Source organism: Dipteris shenzhenensis, chromosome 17, assembly GCF_047967505.1.
Source record: "Dipteris shenzhenensis isolate YYH24624 ecotype China chromosome 17, Dip_SZ_1.0, whole genome shotgun sequence".
Lineage (NCBI taxonomy): Eukaryota > Viridiplantae > Streptophyta > Polypodiopsida > Gleicheniales > Dipteridaceae > Dipteris > Dipteris shenzhenensis.
The window spans coordinates 15,701,685-15,721,732 of record NC_141612.1 but is presented as its reverse complement, the minus strand read 5'-3'; the positions used below and the strand labels follow the sequence as shown (position 1 = coordinate 15,721,732).

The following is a 20,048-nucleotide window of genomic DNA, read 5'->3' as shown; positions in this document are numbered from 1 at the left end:
ACCATTGACCTACTTTACGATCAAGGCTCAGCTCGAATGTATTGACCTTGTCCAAGTTACCTATGTCCCTCCTATGTCCTCAAAGGTCTTGCAAATATGCTCGAACCTCCCTACATGGGACACTGAGTCTCCCTCGCCTAGAAATTTAGTAATGAGCTTGGAGATGGTGACTGGCCTACTCGTTGAATCACTAGTATCCCTCCCCATAAAGGTTGGTGGCGTGGCCCCCCTTCCTAGTGCTTGCACTAGGACCCTCATAGCCTCATCTATGAGTACAGCTTGCAGTGCGAGCAGAGGTACTAGTGGAGCTAGCATGGTGCCATAGTTGGGTGGCATTGGGGGTGGGTTGGAAAAGGTCACGGGTCGTGTTAGTGCCTAGGCATGGGTATATTCACGTTAGGAAAGGGCCTATGGGTTGCAGTTGTAGGGTAGGAGTGCCTTTTGGCTCCCCTCTAAACTAGGTATATAGAGAGAGGCACAAAGCCATTGTGTGTGAAATCATATCTCCCTAAAGTCCATTTGTTCGTTCCCCTATCCTTTAGAACACGACGGCCAAAAGCTAGGTATTCTAGGCTCAAAAGTTCTAATGAAGGATGGCTCTCCCTCATAGAACTGGACATGGGGCCCAGTAGGATTCTCGATTAAGATGGGCATTGGGTTACTTTGTGCACTCCTTGATGCAGATGTTGGAGGAGGGCCCTGTAACTCCTCTGGCACTCTAGTCTACATTGCAAAGGGGTTGACCAGATTAGGGTCAGACATGCCAAACCTCCCCATGAAGTTAGAGGGTGATTCCCTCAATGGCAAGGCTATGGTTGATGGTGTAGGAGATTGGGACCTGATTGGGCTGCAGTTAGGAGCCATGGATGCCCCGGATTCGGGTTATCAACCCCCTCTACATCAAAGCTCCTTGAGGAGTCCATGTGTATGGGATCGTACACTGAGTATGAGCTTAAAGTCTAGATGGAATTGATACTATAATGTTCGATGGGTCGGGTAGAATGTTATTAGAGAGGCATTGTTCTTGGGCACTCTCAAGTGCATGTGTTGATCACTGTGCCAGGTTGCTTCAATCAAAATCAGTCACACTGTGCATTTCTAGCCTTAAAGAAGAAAGTAGGTGCATTAGCCTTAAAGCAGCGGCTTCTAAGGCGTTACGCTATCAGGTCATTGCGTTGTGTTAACCTTAAAGCAACGACTCCCTAATGCAACGACTCCGATATAGCATCAACTTATATTGCAACAAATTCAATAAAGTGGTGACTGAGTTAAAGAGTGACTCCTTAACGCGACAGGTCCGTAACACAGTGGGTTGGATATGGTAGCGACTTCTATCACAGTGACTCAACGATCGCTCAGTTAATCCTAACTTAGTGGGTTAATCTTTGATTTAATAGTTGTGAGTTCAATTAATGACACATGTCAAGTAGGTGAGGTAGGTGTATGACAGTAGTTAAAGAAGGCAATCTCGCTGTCTTATTAACACAATGATGTCATGTAGATGCTGCGTTAAGCTTAACGTAGTGACACACAGTCTAGCTATGTTTCCAACTAGTTTTAGGTGATTCTTGTGGATTCTCGAGTTTTTGTGCAAGGTTTGTGAGCACTGGGGGGTGCTATTCTACCTAATCTACCTACTCAAACATCAAGCTCCCACCTAGGCACCTTGGACCATGCAATTGCTCACACATCCACCACACGTCCTTCAACGTCCACGACTCTAAGCTCCAAACGATTCTCGAGAACCTCAAACAACGATCGGTTTGCATGATGTGCCACTGCCAAAAATATTTTTGTCAACAGAATCCTAAAGATTTTGTCCATCTTTATCTCCAAGGGTGTGGTTAAAAGGTGACATGTGGCAGTTGGGTTACCACTTCCAGTTTATTTTATAGTGTGTCGTGTGGCATCTTATCCTATCTTGCCACGTCAACAGACTATATTGCCTGCCACATCATGTTATCTGCCACCTCAGCAAGACCAATCACTTGTCACATCAGCACTGCCATCTCACCTGCCAACTTAGCACTGCCATATGGTAGTCCCTTAGCAGTCACAGTTATCCCTTGTCAGGAACTGCACGTGAATCCCTGTGCCACCTCATTACAATGGAAAAGCAAGAAGAGAGAGAGAGAGAGAGAGAGAGAGAGAGAGAGAGAGAGAGAGTCTTTGCATGTGCATGTGCGCCCTATGCACATGTGTGTTTGTATGTTAATGATGCCTTAGATTAGGTGTCATCAACCCATCGACAACCAACTATGTAATTACTCCTCACGGATCTCCATTTTTATGAATAAACACATTCATTGGCTTGGAAGGGGTTCACGTGTCCTTTATGCCTTCTATGAAGGCCTTGCATAGCTTGGATTGCTTGCAAGGATGCAACTTAATGGTATAGGTAATGCAACTTAATGGTCTAGGTAATGCAAAATGGTTATTGACAAATGGAACTGGAATGGCGCTTTGTGGGTCATGGACATGTATTAAAAAGCTTAAAATAGAATCAAATAAGTTACAAAGTCATTGTTTGTGTCCCTATCCAAGTCCTTCCACAAGTTACTAGGTTTGACAAAGGCATAGAGGTGATGAAATGAGAAATTGGTCATGACACCCTCACCCAATTCAAATGGTAAGATGTTGCATAGGCAAGACATAGCACTTTCATGTTGAATAGGTGAGTTTGCATGAGTGAATATCCAACTTTGGATGAGTAGAGGTCGGTGTACAACTGCTCCCTAGAATATTTGACACTTATGATGGGCCAACTTAAGCCATTTGACAAGAATATATCATAAAAAGTAAGCTACCAATCAAATGAGTAAACTTATAAGAAACATTACAACGAATTGACCCTCCTTTTATATATGAGCATGACATGCTAGTTGGAGGATGTGCATTAGGGCAAACAAACCTTTGGGTGCAAGAACCATGAGAAAGAAACCGGACCACATGACATGTAAAGATACCAAATCACCCAATATGGAAGGCGTTTTCAATGTACAAGGTGTTTTGAGCATGGACATTGAAAAGGGCAAGGAGTTGGAGTAGGTTTTAAAGAGATGGAAGGTTTCACAACACTGTAACTATAAGCTTTACCATGGGGGAATAGCTTACAACACAAAGGATGACACCTCCCTCTCATTTAGGCTTTCCTTGGTACTCTAAGGAAGAATATCCACATTATGTTGGGAATTTGAGTTAGTCCAATTCTAAGAACATTGTGTGCAAGATTCCTTTTAAAAACTGAAATTTTACAATATTTTCCAACGATCACGATCACCCTTCCCTAGCTAGAACCCCCTCTTTAGTAAATAGCAAGTGGGTGGGAACAATATCAAAATTGCCTTTCCATTTATAATCAAGTTTACATAACCACAATTTGCATGAATACATGGACACAGGTGACAATAGACTAGTGCCACATTATTCTAAAAAGCTCGTCCAAAAAATCTAGCATGACATTGAGATGTGACTATAAATCATCTTGAGGGGAATGATGCCTTGATCTCTGAAAGCCTCAATCTTGTTTTTGTTGGATCTTTATTACTGTAGCAACAAAATAAATTGTGGTTGAAACTAGCTATTACAAATTGTGTGGCATGTGTAGAACGTGGCATAGTCCTAGAAATTACAAGTTTCCAAACAGCGATTGCAAAGCTAAAAAATGATACATACACTACATCAACATTTTAAAAAAGGAAATACCTAAGTTCAAGTACCAAACCACTATGGTGGTATATTAAAAAATCATTGGCTTATGTCACGCCTTTTATTAAAAGGTCACCTTTGCCTTTTCACTCAAGTAAATCATCAACCTTCTAGACCTCATACAAGGATACCTCAATGCAAAGGCTAGGTACATTTTTTTGCACCATGAATTCAATAGTTTCATTACAAAGAGAGTGGCACAATATATTCATACATGAATTCAATAGTTGAGCACAAAATGAGACTTAGCTTGTCTACCAAACTTGCATAAAAAGAAAGGAAGTGCAAGATATAATGCCAATGAAATGAATGTCCAAAAAGTAAGTCCCATGGATCGACACAACTTCTAGATAACAATTAGAAGTTGTCACATATGCAACAAGGTCAACAACATCACATCACTAGAAAATGTCATGTTACCTATGCCTTGGATTATTTGACACACTAGGAGGGAAAGAATTGATTATGGCTTCTCAAAGGGTGATGGCTCTGCTAGAAACCGATGCCAAAAACATCCTCATGGGGTAGCATTGATATAAATTCTAATGTGTCATATAATTTCTCACGGGCTATGTAAGTATAAGCACTATTCGACGACATGGTCTCTTAATTTGCCAACTCTATCATTGATTAGCAAGGCAAAGCCTAGCCCAATCACTCCCGAATAAAGAATAAGGACCATGCAACAATGAGGATTTCCTTCATTCAATGTTTCCTTCAAACATGAGATCATGATTAGTAAAAAATGAGTGCCTTATGGATAAGACAATACACTGCAGAAACATATGTCTTTAAGGCATGCTCAAGGTTAGTGTCTTTTTAATAGGCGGTCAATATCCTTTTAGTTGTGCTATATTTTAAAACCTCATCTTTAAATCTAGAAAGCTATTGTCACTAGTCATGGTTCTCTTCCGATGTCTGAGTTAAGATTTTCATTTCAATTTTTATCTTGATGTTTATCTTCTAATGTATCAAACTTCAATTATGATACCTATGATGACTGATCTATCATAGATTTATTAACTTCAGTGTTTCAGGTTTATTTTGGTAGTAGTCACTTGCCTTACAACCTAGCCCTCTTGTTATCAGGATTTTGGAATTTCAGTTCTGAGTTGTGACTCGCAAGCTCTCAACTAGAGTCTATAGGTGTGTAAACACTCAAGTGGAAAGTTTAATATGGGATGTGTTAAATATTCAAATTCAATGTAATTAATATGGAAGCACAATGGTTGTACTAGTAACCAAATCTATATATTTGTGTGCCTTTATATAAATTTTAATTAAATAATTATACTCTGTTAAGTATCTAATTTTTGGACACGATGCAACAGTTCTGCCTTCACATGTCTAACAACCGTGCATGGGATATAGCTGCTTTTCATCTCCATACAGTTGCTTCAGTCTCTTGTTTAATATAGCACCCCCCCAGCTTAAGACCACTCTATTGCATTGGAAACTTTTAAAAGCATGTATGATGTCCCATGTATCCACTAAGCTAGTTAGACGATTAATCCTCATGTTGCCCAAATGTGGTAGTACTGTAATTCATATCTCTACAATAATGTGTGTTGCATCTATGTATCAATCAAATCTCTCTAATTAGGTATGATATCTAGCATCAGGCTCTTAGCTAGTGTTTCCATGTAAAACACTTGCCAATTTGATCTGTATGTCCTTGTGCAAACTTTTAGCACAAGCATATTTTCCTCCCAAACTAATAAAGTAACTTTACTGTAGAATCCCTCATCATACCCAGTAAGAATAATTTAATAGAATTACAACCTTGAAAAATGTACACATATATCTCAATTGTGGGAAATAAACTACCCACCATGTTGCAATAAATCTTACAATTACCCTGGAAAGGGTATGATGACTGATGAAAACAAAGAGCATTGTTTATTTATTCAGCTGCTCGTTGCTTCTGTGGTCTCGTTTGTCTGCTGGAAAGGGGAGAGAATTTTGTGAATTTCTTTGGCTGTCAATGTCTCTTGCTCCAGAAGTGCATTCGCAAGAGCATGCAAATCAGATTCATGCTGTACACAAACAGGCAAAGATGAGTATGCATTTCTTAAATCTTGCCCTCAGAGAAAGCCAAAGACACGTGAAAGCACAGGGTGAAAAGGCATGTGGATGGGCTCCCAAAAAAAACACGCAGACAGACAGTATGTGTGTGTGTGTGTGTGTGTGTGTGTAGAGAGCGAGAGAGAGAGAGAGAGAGAGAGAGAGAGAGATTATTGCTGTGGACTCCAGACCTTCTTCAATAGTGTTTTCACTCGCTCATATGCTTCTTTCAGCAACCGTACAACCTGCCAAACTCAAACATTAATATACCCCAGAGCAATCGGCATATTCTAAAAGCTGAAAAGCATAAGACAGAGACCTGCTACGTGGTAGATTTTGTACCTCCGCATCTATAGTTCTCTGTATCTCCTGACTTGGTCTCTGATCATCCATTGCAATGAAAATTGGCCCAACTCGTTCACTCATTCCACATTCTGACACCTGCATTCATATTCATACATACGAGGTTAAGACCGGGTTTCATCTCTGGCATTTTTAAAACTTCAGAAATTGTCATGATGCAGTCATGAAGCAGTAGATGTAAAATCGGTAAAATGATTGCCCTTTAGTCTGGATACAACTAAACAAAGCACGCTAAGCCTACATATGAGAGACTCTTCTGCCTATAAACATTGGAAAGGACGCATAGCATAATTGTTCAGCTTGATCTTGCCCTTCACAGCAGTTATGGACAAAAGAATTTCCTGAGAAAGAAGAATTTATTTTTGGTCTCCCATATTCAACGATCAAACTCTAGCCTGAGATTTGTTAAACTACCTCAACAAAACTAGTCAAACTACATTTGTTAAACTACCTCAACACAACTGGTTCCGCTTGGAATGGTTATCGGTACAGAGGTTACATGAAAAGTTCGTCCTTCCTACATTCTACCCTGGCAGATTATATTACAAATTTGTCCCCATATTGGGTGATCGAATTGTATTCTGACACAGCTGTCTCTGGGGCACCTCTCACAGCAGATTCCCCCCTCCCCCGCGCGGCCCCTCTCACAGAAGATTCTTAGGCCAGTACAAAGACATTTACAAACTGAAGATCAAAGAGAGCTGCAGCCCAAGCAATAAGCTCTCTCTCTCTCTCTCTCTCTCTCTCCCTCTCCACACACATACATGCTTGACAAGAGAGGCTACCTAGATGCGATTGTGAGTGAATTAATTGGTAGATAGATCGACCCAAAAGACGATTAAGAATGAGAGAAAAACTGCAACAGGTCTCCAAAAAGCCTAGTTCTCCTGGGATTCCCCCCCGTTCATTGGGTAACAAATTTCACTATTAACTTCACGCAGAACTATTGAGGTGCTTCATCATAAGGACTCAATAACCCTTCTAGTCAACATTTTGTAGAGGACATTGAAAGAACTTGTCTCTTGGCTTGCAAACTACCAGTACTCTGCTTTAAAGAACAACACACAACTTTCGTCAACGAACAGGAAACAAGTGTTCAGTCAATTGTACTACTACATACCATGTGGCGGGCAATGGCAGTAGCATGCTGCAGATCACTGCGTGCACCTGTAGTCACTTGCTCCATGCCAAATACCATTTCCTCAGCAACCCGTCCACCCATGGCAACATCAAGTCGTGCGAGCATTTGTGTCTTACTGACAGAAGTCTCATCATTCTCAGGAATCTGCGATACCATGCCAAGTGCATTCCCTCTAGGAGTGATAGTAGCTTTATGAATAGGAGTGGCACCAGCCGTGTTGTATGCTACTACTGCATGACCACTTTCATGATAAGCAGTCAACTGCAACCATGCACATGGATGACTAAAATCAAAACTTCCATATCCCAGACAGTTATAACTATCATGGTAAAAACTGCAGACACATGAAGGAAATCGGAGAAGCAGAATTTGATCAGTCAGAATTTTGAATGAGTGGTTACTTTACCCAATGGTGTCCCTTACCTTTCTCGAATCCTCAGACTGCACGAATGATTTACGCTCAGTTCCCATCACAATCTTATCTTTGGCAAACTCCAAATGAGCATTGCTAATTTTCTCAGTCCCATCAAGGGCAGCCTTCAGAGCTGCCATGTTGACCAAATTTGCCAGATCTATGACAGTAAAGACCATATTAAACATCCATATGTCAATAGAAAGTCTACTAGCAAACTTTCAAACCAGCATAATTCACAGCATTTTTAATAACATCAATGGAACCCACAACATAGCTGCACACATATCCACCATGGAACTCATTTAGACTTCCACAAATCAAACTGCCTCACCGGAATTCAAGGCAAACTTAACTAATAACAGTCTTGCAATGAAGAAAACCCCTTGTAGCTACAAATATAATACTTATTATGATGACCTTGCTTGGCAAAAGTTGCAGCCATAACACTCTTAGAAGGTGTCTGGTTGCAACCATGAAGGAAGAACAGGCATAAAGGAGCTGCTATAAAGCAAACCAAGGACTCCAATCAAGGATCTGATGAATGATAAATAATGGATTTAAACTTACGTACAGCTAGCTGGTAAAAAACTAAAGCTTCGATTATGTCAGCTCTGTTATCACCATAACATATCGCATATCAAAACAAATCTCTTGTAGTTTCCATTCAACACTTGCAACAAAAAGTTCCAAACAGCACCTTATTTTCAAATTGCTGAAAGAATTCATAATCACGGTTAATGAGCAACATTTCTCAGCCCAACTCTACTACTAACTATACCAGTCATCCCCCTGAGGCTATGACTCCCTAAACCGGCTTCACATTTCTGAGGTTCAAAGATATTCCTTCTACCAGTGTGCAATCAAACTATCCTTGGGGTTTCTAATGGGAGACTCCAAATTTGAATATTTATTCTCATACTTTTCTTTTCAAAATTGCACGGACGTAAGTGAGCTTTCCATGTTCCAAGTTTCGGTACAGATGCTCTAAAGTTTCAGGGAAGAAAAACGTATACCTGCACCATTGAAACCAGGGGTGCCACGAGCAAGCAAATTGACATCTACGTCTTCAGAGAGAGGCTTATTGAGCAGATACAGCTCCAAAATTTCCCGTCGTCCCCGCACATCAGGGTTTGTTACAACCACCTGTCACATAAAAAATGAAATTTTATCCACTAAGAACCTCTCTTTATATAATAAATCTCCTACCACAAATCTACAGGCTTACCTCCTTACCTCCTTACAATACAGTAAAGTGGTAGTAACTTATAATAACGCGAGGACGGACTACAGCGAGACAGTACGGAGGTAGTAGGTTGCAATGAATACAACATTGACCTTGGTAAATTATTCACCTTTCTCACTTAGAAATAGGAAAGGGCCCCACAATGTCACCCCTCCCTCTTGGATATTCAACAATGACTCTCATATACACAGAAATCACATTCTGGATAAAACCTTTGATATTATGGACTGTTGTACTTTTGCAGCAACATTAGTTTTCCTCATGTTCGGAGTAAAATGAGAGATTGCTATGTTGGGGCTGAGTTATAAAGGTGGTTCAATACACATGGCAATCAATTATGGAGGTATATCAAGAATTTGTAGGGTTTCCATTGGTGCAAAGAAGTATCTAAATGCTCTATTTAGTTCCAACCTGCTCATAAACTCCCCTCAATGATTCCACCTAGTTAGGGCTGTCTACGAGGGATAATTATAGCCTCTGTAGGGATTTTATATTCAATTCCTTGAGATAACACTCCTTTTCTCAGAAGCATGACGTTGCATCAATTTCACCACTTCAATAAGAATAAGACTTTGCTCCAGAACCCACCTGTCCCTCTTAAAACTGCTGATACACAGGATGGTCTCACATTGCACCTCCCTGCTGCTCACGCTCCTGCCTCCTGCCCTTCTCCCGACCATCTTAGCTCTCCTCCCTGACTTCTTCTCTGTTCCTTCCTCCCCACCTGCTAGTTTCCTGGTCGCCCTGGTAATGCGCTGCTCTAGCCCCATTTCCAAGCCCCTCTTCCCCCATTTTTCAGCATCGCGATGCCCAGGTCTGCTCCAGGCAGCGTTTCTAGAAGTCGTGATTTCCTGAAGACTGTTCCTGCTGGTGTTTTAGGCTTCGAACTAGTCATTTTGGTGCTGTTCCTGGTTGCAGCCTGTCCTCAGCATTCCTGAGGAGCCTCCCTTCTTGGACTTGCTGGTAGCATTCCTGTCTTTTCCAGCAAGCTTTGTTCGAGTCTTGTGCAGCCCGCTTCTGCCCAAGCCTCGGGCTGGCTTTCTTCCTCTTTTCCTACCCCTCTCTTTGTTTCTAGCTCTCTAAGAATCTTAGTGGTGGTGAGTCGTGACCCTTGGTTTGGCAAGAGGGGTTCTCATGGCAGCTCCCTTGACTCCCTCAGCCGTTCAGGTCGTACTTTCTCCAAAGGACAAACAACAGGTGAAGAATATAATACAGTTGCTCCAAGACAAAGGGTGGTTATGAGAGAGGGTCTTCTTCTCAAGTTGAGTCCCCCAATACACCACCCTACTCCTAGTGAAGCGAAGCCCCATTTTCCTTGGCCTGCAGCTGGTTTATTTCATCCCCTAATACCATGGGTTCATTAGGTTTGTGGTTGCATTGGCCGCATTTCATGGATGGAAGATCCATCAGCTGGACATTAAAACTGCAATCTTGAATGGGGACCTTCAAGAGGAGTTCTATGTTTCTTAGCACATCGGATTTGTGAAACCGGGCAAGGAAGACAGAGTATGCAAGCTGAGAAAGGCTTTGTATGGTTTGAAGCAAGCTCCTCGAGAATGGTATGCAAAGATAGATGCCCTTATGACTAGCCAAGGAATGCATAATAGTCCACATAACAGCATTCTCTATGTCAGGAAGGAAGGAGGGATTCGCTCATCATTGTTCTCTATGTTTGCCACATAGTGAGCTTTGTATCTATCAATGGACCCATCTGATTTTCTTTTGAGCTTGTACACCAACTTCGTGCCAATTGCGTTCTTGCCAGTAGGCAAGTTCACCAACTCCCAAGTGAGGTTTTTCTTAATGGAGTTAATCTCCACCTGCATTGCTTGCATCCAATGCACATTGTCTCATGCATCATCAAAACTATTAGGCTCATCTGCCTCAAGCATCCTGCTGACCCACGCAGACTCATAGTAATGGCTGAGAAAGGCTTTGTATGGTTTGAAGCAAGCTCCTCGAGCATGGTATGCAAAGATAGATGCCCTTATGACTAGCCAAGGAATGCATAATAGTCCACATAACAGCATCCTCTATGCTAGGAAGGAAGGAGGGATTCACTCATCATTGTTCTCTATGTTTGCCACAAGGTGAGCTTTGTATCTATCAATGGACCCATCTGATTTTCTTTTGAGCTTGTACACCAACTTCGTGCCAATTGTGTTCTTGCCGGCAAGCAAGTCCACCAACTCCCAAGTGAGATTTTTCTTAATGGAGTTAATCCCACCTGCATTGCTTGCATCCAGTGCACATTGTCTCATTCATCATCAGAACTATCAGGCTCATCTACCTCAAGCATCCTGCTGACCCACGTAGACTCATAGTAATCGGCATCCTTAGTGTCTCTAGTGCCACTCCGTGTACAGCTAAGAGGTGGTGCTGCAAGCTTGGTGTCCTCAAGAGTGCTGAAAGTTTCGCTGTCCTTGCACAGTACTGCTTGAGACAGGCTCAAAACAACAAGAAGAGATCTCCAGAAGCCCCAAAAACAGTCCCGTGAGTGGTAGAAAAGCTTCAAAATAGCAAAACAGTCCTGAAAAACACCTCGAAAAGTGTGTCCTACCTTGAAAAACACCTCTAAAAGTGTATCCAGCCCTCAAGAAATAGGTGCTCAGCCTAGGAATGATAAAAACAGCAACAAATCCCGCAAAAAACCCATTCCCCTCGCCGTTTTTGTCAAAAACGAGTCGAAAATGAGGTCACCCAAACCAAAAGAAGCTCCCAAAGTGCTCAAATAGAGGAGCCCCATCCTTGGTGTTACACTAGGAGGTGGTGGATGGTCCAAACCAGGTCGAAATCAGCAAAAAAAGCCTCCAAAAATTGATCGCTCAGGTCCAGAACAACGCTAGAACTTCTCTGGAAGTGGCGCCTAAGCAAAAGAATCCTGTATGAGGTAGCTGCTGGCAAAAACGAGCTGCTTGGTTAAAGTTTTTCGCGACAAAAGTGAAGTTTTTCGCAACAGAATTGAAGCTAGAGGGTGTGGGAGGCGCGGGGAGAGGTGTGGGAGCAAGGGGGAACCTATGCCGATACCAAATGTTGGAAATGCAAGCCGGAGAACGTGAGAGAATGGAGCTGGAGCAACCTGGAATGAAATTGCAGCAACACAAATGAACTACAAAGCTAGGGTAGTCATAGAGATGAAACCCTAGAATGAACCCGAACTAGGGTTATGGTGACTAACTCAACCACAAACTCAACCTCTAACTGAGATTAGGGCTAAAAGACCTTAATAAAGGAAAAAAGTGCCCCTAGCCCTTCATTATATAAAATTGGCTATTGCCGAGGGTTACCAAAAGTGAGCTAGGAAAAGTGAGCGAACCAAAAAAAGCGAGCAAGAAAAAGTGAGCGAGCCAAAAAAACAATCAAAACAAAACAATAATAGATTGACATTTCCCTTATTGTAGCAACTGTTTAAGTTCTTCAAAAGTCCATGAGAGAGTTGGACCTATGTCATTACCAAGGCATCATTAGTAAAGACGCACCCTATCTTCACTCACTTTTACTCATTCAATTTTTTATAATCCTCCATAATCAAGTTCTCTCTTTCCACCAACATAAGTGAGATCACCAATGAAATCTTCCACACAAGTCAAAAGTTTCTTGGACGGAATGGTCCACATTACATGCATGTGCCAATGCTTGTTTTTTGAAACTCCATTCACTCTTACATCCCACCAATCCAACAAAATCTAAAGAGTCAGTACATCTCTTTCTTTAAAATGAATTAAATTCCAAAACAAATCAATCTTTGCTTATAGAAATCAATAGTAGAAGCCAAAATAGATGACATATTGACTGTTAGAAACATGGTGAAGAGAGAGAGAGAGAGAGAGAGAGAGAGAGAGAGAGAGAGAGTTAAGGTGTGAGGAAATAATGCTCAAATGAAGACATGAAGAAGGCTTTCATTCATTCATCAAGTGTATCAAGACAAGTGAAGTACAAGCCTTATATAGGCTACTCACTCATACACTTGTACCTAGAGCATATGGGATAAGTCCCATGATGACATGTGGCACACACAAGACTCACATACATAGACTAGTATTAGATCACGTAATACTTCACATTAACACATAGCATCACCACACTCTTTGGCTATGATATCTCCAACACCCCCCTTCAGAGCAAAGAGTGTGAGACCCAACATGCAAAGAGTAGACCCATCCCCCCTCCATCGCAATACTGCAAAGAGCCAGTCCAACTATCCAACACCTCCCGTGGGATAGTGACTTCTCAGTCAGCTTGCGACCGGCAAGGGCAAACCATCACTCGTCATCCCCATTACTCTGAATTGGGGGTAAATACCATCAACCAAAGTAAAGACAATACATTCATTTTTGGGGGACAACCTAGGGCAGAGTACCTCTTATGACTCAACTCAAGGCTGAGAACCTTTATTTGACTCAACACAAACACACATAACATCCCTGATCATCATCTACCACCTTGGAGAGAGATAGATCATGTAACATAACAGATAGATCTTGTTCCTCAAGTCCAGTAGATGTGGCGTATATATTCTCGAGCTTGTCTAGTATCTCCTTGGCTGAAGTAGTGAGGTCAAGATGATGCAGTAGTTTGTTAGCCAGCCTCAAACCAATAAGCGCCATTGCCTTCTCATTCTTGTCATCCCAGGCTGATTGGTCTTCACCATGAGGATGAGGCCCCATGTGGGCAAACTGAGGTAAGAAATTTGCAGTACCAGATGAAGAACCAGCAAGTATGACGGCTGGTCTAGGACTCCCAAAATGCAATAGTAGACTCCACGTGTGCAAGTGGGCAGATATAGGTGGCTGTAGGTGCTCCAAATACAAAGGCAGGCCTCGCAATGTATAAGGCGGCTGTCTAAAGCACACCGAAATGCTACAACAGGTCACCATAGTGAAAAACAGCTAATATAGAAGTGTTGGAAGCTTCAAAACAGCTCGGAGATGCAAAAGCCTCGAAATTCTGAACCAATGTGCACAAGTGGTCGGTTTTTGCTGCAGTGTCATGCAAACCCTAAAATTGGCAATGAAAAAGCTCCATAACGTCTTGTCCACATGTGCAGGCGTGCCTTGAATATGTACCGACCAACAAGCTAGGAGGCTGCCAAGGGAGGTAGAGCACTTGCTTAAGGCCATAGAGACTTCTTTTTCAGCTTGCAAACCAAATGTTCTTTGCCCTTTTCTTCAAAATCTTCTGACTGTAACTCAAGGACAGCTCCAAGAGATCCAAATGAAGGCGGCAGGCTGTGAAGACTCTAAGCTGATGCAGACAGCTGCAAGGAGGAGGTGAATAAAGGCGAAAACGGAGCAGGGCAGACACGGCTGCAAGTTGAGAGAAGAAGGGTTGAAGCGGAATTAGGATTAGGGCTAGGGTGACGTGGTAGCTATGGAAGGTGGCTGTGATACCATGTTAGAAACATGGTGAAGAGAGAGAGAGAGAGAGAGAGAGAGAGAGAGAGAGAGTGAGGGTGTGAGGAAATAATGCTCAAATGAAGACATGAAGAAGGCTTTCATTCATTTATCAAGTGTATCAAGACAAGTGAAGTACAAGCCTTATATAGGCTACTCACTCACACGCTAGTACCTAGTGCATATGAGATAAGTCCCATGATGACACGTGGCACTCACACAAGACTCACACATAGACTAGTACTAGATCACCTAGTACTTCACACTAACACATCACATCACCACACTCTTTTGCTATGATATCTCCAACATTGACATGGTCTTGATTAGGTAAACTTTCCTCTAGATCCAATGCAAGAAATCGGCTAATTGTTTATTAAATTCACATTTTGATGCATGAAGTTTTACTAAATGGTGCGAAAGGTCATGATAATCATCTAAATCATGCCTCGTCATTCGTTTTGATACGTAACATGATACCATTTGGATTTTTAAATCAAAAGATATAGGACGTCAAAATTCTCATCTTTTAGGCCAAAATAGGCAGCACGTTAACGCGCTCCCTCTTTTGGTTCAAAAGATGAGAATTTTGATGTCCTGTATCTTTTGATTTACAAATCCTTGGTTATGTTACATATCAAAATGAATGGCAAGGCATGATTTAGATGATTATCATGAGCTTTTGCACCATTTAGTAAAATTGCATGCATCAAAATGTGAATTTAATGGAATTTTTGCCAGTTTGTTGCACCAAATTTAGAGCAAGGCCGCTTGTAATAGGAGCATGTTAGAACTCTATCTATATATTGGGGCAAAAACAATCAAATGTTGTCTATGCAAGTTCTTCTGATGAAAATATATAGAACACTTTTACCAAGGTAGCTTTTCAATAACTTGTTATGATCATATTCGATATTGAAGTTTTTATTAAATGATGCACTTCAGCTATATACTACTAGTTGGTAGCCAAAGCATTTCTATGCAAGTTCATCTCATGAGAATAAATATCACTATCACTAATGTAGACTTACAAGCTTATGTTATAATCACCTTCAAAATTATGGTGATACTGTAAAGCTTTATTAACGATCAGTACATACATATAGTGAGGTTATGTTTTTCTGGAGTGATGCACTTCAACTATAAAGTACCTGTTGTTGATAGCCAAATTATTTCTATTTAAGCTCATCTCATAGAATATAGAATACTATTACTAATGTGCACTTGCAATATTATGTTATAATCATGTTCAATGTAAGTACTATAAATCTTTACTCATGATGAGTACATACACACAATGAGATTATGTGTTGGTAGCCTAACTATTTCTACTTTGCTCGCTTTTTCTCGCTCACTTATTTGGTTCTACTCGCTTGATCAACAGCCTCGCCATTGCCTTGGGAAATATAAATATTTCTAACAGGCGTTCACTTAGAGGCAAGGGGAGTATATTTTTGCAAGGCGGCTTGTATAGTCGTGTCACGTGGCTGCAAGGGGTGCTCTGCAACAGCACCTCCTTTTGGGGAGGTTGATGTTGCTCCTTTCTGTGGATGACATGCTTGTGACTAGGACACATGCTCTAATGTCACAATCCAAGTACATTGGACAGCTTTTGTAGCGTTTTCAGTTTAAGGATTGCAAGCTAGTATCCACACCATTAGAAACTGGTTTTTTATTCTCTTCTAAGGATGGCAGTGGTACATGTGATGTCACTCTCTATCAGCAGGTAGTTGGTTGTTTAATTTACCTATGCCATACGAGACCTGATCTGCAATATGTTGTCTCACAGTTGAGCAGATATAAGCACAGCCCATCTATGCACCATTGGCATGCCATGAAACGTGTATTCAGATATCTCAAAGGCACTCAGCATTTAGGCCTTCTTTATGGGGCTGATACTTCACTTGTCATCCATGGATTCACTGATAGTGATTGGGCTGGTTGTTCTCATACTCGAGTGTCACATAGTGGCAACTGTTTTATGCTTGGTACTTCATGTGTTTCTTGGTTCACCAAGAAGCAAAGTACAGTTGCTACATCTAGCTGTGAAGTTGAGTAGAGAGAAACTTTTACAACTACAGTGGAGTGTGTTTGGCTTCGGAAGCTACTTGCAGATCTTTGTGCATGTCAGACTGCTCCTACCGTCATCTTCACTGATAGTCAGAGTGCTTTGGCTATTGCACGGAATCCAGTTTTCCATGCTCGCACAAAGCACATTGAGGTTCACTATCACTATGTCAGAGAGCGATTATCAACAGGTGATATTGAGTTGTCTTATGTTCCCACTGAAGACAACTTGGCAGATCTTTTTACGAAGGCTCTACCTTGATCTAAGTTTGAGGCTTTTCGGCAAGCTTTAAACTTAGTATCCTTTGCAACTTGATCTGTTGTACTCTGTACAGTCATAGGTTGCTATATCCCTACCGGACGAACACGTGCAACCATGACACTAGATATTTAGGTATCCTGAGCCATGTCTAGGATACTTCATCCCATACCATGGAGAGCGGTTTGTAGGCCATCTCATGGGCTATCCATAGATGCCACTTATACCTTGGTATGAGCCTTGTAGGCCTAGTTATAGTCTATTAGCACTATTGGTACAGTTAGTTTATGTACCATCTACGCCAGTTAGGACACTTAGTCCAGTTGGGACAGTTAGCCCTAGGGTTTTGTTATGTTGGCTCTCTGTTGAGCCTCCACACTTCAATTTTAAAGCAATCTATTACAGCATCTCGTTTTTCTCCTTTGTGCTTCCATTTTTGAGCTTCCATTGCTTCCAACAACCAACAAGATTGAGTGATTCCTTGTATTGTTCTTCGATTTCAATTGAGAGAAAGAACTCCATTGTGAGAATGGAGAGAGATTCATGATTTATTTTCATGCCTCTTGAGTGATTGTCACTTCATTGTGAGATATTTTTGTCGTTCTTCTCAGCTACCAAGGTCACGGTCTTCATCTCTAGAAAGAAAGAAAGAAACAAAGAAAGAAAGTTTATAAAAGTCTTCGGAAGACTGATGGGTCTATGAGACTGTGAAAAACTTGATACAATAAGCTGTGGTAGTGGAGCTACTAAACAAGCATCCACACCAATGCAAAATGCAAAAAATGCAAAATCACAGTACTAAGTCCTAAGTACAACATAATCATGTCAATAGTCGACTATATATCAATCTCAGCATCATCATCAACATCATCAGCAGGACATCAGGATGGATGAGGCAGTGGAGACATAAGGTCGGCAATAGAGTGTTGTCGGCCCCTCAAAGGTGCAGTCTTGGTACGTCCCCTGGTCATAGCTCTGCGTCTAACTAGAGTCACTGTGACCCCCGTCGGTCGGGCTCCGACTCTAAACAAGGAGGGGATGTCCCCAAGTATGATTTGTATGTCAACCCTCTATCTGAGCTGTCGGGTCACATGCTCTTGGTCACGGTCATGTCGAGGTCTGGTCTCGTGGAGCTCTATGTGATGTGGCTGAAAGAACTTCATGATAGAGCTCTGAGAGATATCAGTCAAGGAAGAAGTCTGCTCCAGTCTCTGTGCTCAGAGTATCCTCCGTAGTGTCTAAGTACCTCATGAATGAAACCAGTCAAACATTGCTGGTCTGGGTAGTCTCGTCTTGTGGGGGTCTATGTGATGTGGCTGAAAGAACTTCGTGATAGAGCTCTGAGAGACATCAATCGAGAAAGAAGTCTGCTCCGATCTCCATGCTCGGAGGATCCTCTCATAGTGTCTAAGTACCTCATGAATGAAACCAGTCAAAACACCACTGGTCTGGGTAGGAGAGAAAACAGGCAAAAATCCCATAACTATCTCTGAAGAGGTAGTAGAAACGCCCTCGGATCTCATAGTAAACAGGACACCTGAAGATGAAATGCTCCTTTGTCTCAACCTCATGCATGTCACACAATGTGCATATGCGCCTCTCCCTGTGTAACCACTTTGCTCTGCCCCTCTCGATACGAAGTCTGTGTAAAGAGACCCGGAACTGCCGAAGAGAGATCCTCAGTGAGTCGGGTAGGTGAATCTTCGTGTATCTGGTGGATCAATGAAACCCTCCGCTGTGATATGTAAGAAGTGATCTCTGTAGAAGCCCAACTTCACTGGAAGATCGCTCGGACCCCACCAAGTCCAGAATGTTTGTAGTTGTAATAGATCCTCACGGATAACCTGGTTGATCTCGTGTGATAGGAGGGGAGAGAACGGAGCATCCTTGCTGTACTGGAATGGAGGTAGTCTGTCCATATGGAGCACTAGCCCCTCAAACCATCTCTCTGTGCATGCATACCAGCACCTCTGGTCTCTCCCTGCTACAAGTGTCATAGAAGAGGACAGTGCTAGCCATGGTATCTTGCTACGCCCAGAGGTGTAATCCCCATACTCCTCGACTCAGTACAGATACGCGATGACCTGAAATGCAGCATCTAGCTGTAATGGGGGTGACTCAAATGTTAGAAAAGAGAGTGTGAGAGCAAGAGAGAGCTGAACGTAGTGCTTGCAATAGAAGAAGCGAGTAATACAAGAAGTGGGATAGGTTTTGTCTAAGTGACAAAACCTTATCCTTCACTAGCCGTAGTTAGTGAACTAACTATGGTTAGAGGAAAAAACCTCTAAATGAGGGAAAAGTGCCCCTAACCTGCTAAATTATAATGAAAATTCTAACACCCCCCTGCAGTGCCAATGTCATGTACAAGGAAATGATCAATCACCAAAAGGAGATAAGTTCAGGGCACTCCGAAATGCCTCAAACTTTTCACGTGGAAGTGCTTTGGTGAAGATGTCTGCAACATTGTCATGTGTTAACACATAGATCATACTTATCTCTCCTGCATGCAATTCTCTCTAACATAGTGATAGTGAACCTCAATGTGCTTCGTGCGAGCATGAAACACAGGATTCTTTGCCACTGCTATAGCACTCTATCAGTGAGAATTGGAGAAGGACCCTCCAATGAAAGATGAAGATAAGCAAACAAACGACACAACCAAACACATTCAACTGTTGCTGTGAAAGCTGCCCTGTACTCAGCTTCACATGAGGAGGTAGCCACTGTAGACTGTTTCTTGCTCAACCAAGAAATACAAGTATGTCCTAGAAAGCAACAATTCCCACTAGTGGACTAACGGAAGATGCGTTTTACAGCTTGCCAATGCATAATCTTTGGGCTGTGCATATACCTGCTCACCTGAGAAACTGAGAATTGAATATCAAGTCATGTATTGTAGAGATAAATGAGGCATCCAACAGCTTGACTATAGAGTGTGACATCAATTGATTCACCCGCATCATGCATTGTAAGCTTCAGCCCCGGCTCCATGAGAGTGGACATTTGCAACCAGCCTTGCCTTGTATCGATCAATGGACCCATTTGGCTTTCTTTTGACCTTGAAAACCCACCGTGTACCTATGGCATTCTTACCTGGTGGCAAATCCACAACATCCCAAGCCTGATTTTTATGAATGGACTACAACTCATCGTGCATGGCATTCATCCAATGCACATTATCTTTTGCTTCTTCAAATGTCTCAGGCTCCTTCTCATCAAGAAGAGTACCTGCATAAGCTGATTCAACTGCATGAGCTCCCCCCATGTGCCTTTCTGCACTACGAGGGTGCAACAGACTTCCAACAGCAGCAATAGCTGCAACTTCACGAATGACGCCTAAGCACATGAGTCTCCAACGAGCCAAGGTCCACCCATCGGCCAACCAGCTCCATCAA

At 42.1% G+C, this 20,048-nt stretch overlaps 1 protein-coding gene across 3 annotated transcripts in view; it reads right to left on the bottom strand.

The window, feature by feature from the left end:
- Positions 1 to 5,224: 5,224 nt before the first annotated feature.
- Positions 5,225 to 20,048, bottom strand: part of FTSH11 (FTSH protease 11) — a 91,171-nt gene continuing 76,347 nt past the window's right edge. For all 3 annotated transcript variants that reach the window (XM_087388155.1, XM_087388156.1, XM_087388157.1), the window contains 6 exons: positions 8,705 to 8,834; positions 7,700 to 7,848; positions 7,256 to 7,537; positions 6,115 to 6,213; positions 5,964 to 6,017; positions 5,225 to 5,744 (listed from right to left, as the gene is read on the bottom strand). In XM_087388155.1, the coding sequence (XP_087244281.1) occupies positions 5,616 to 5,744; positions 5,964 to 6,017; positions 6,115 to 6,213; positions 7,256 to 7,537; positions 7,700 to 7,848; positions 8,705 to 8,834 (843 nt within the window). In that variant the 3' untranslated portion in view covers positions 5,225 to 5,615. The remainder of the gene's footprint in view (positions 5,745 to 5,963; positions 6,018 to 6,114; positions 6,214 to 7,255; positions 7,538 to 7,699; positions 7,849 to 8,704; positions 8,835 to 20,048) is intronic.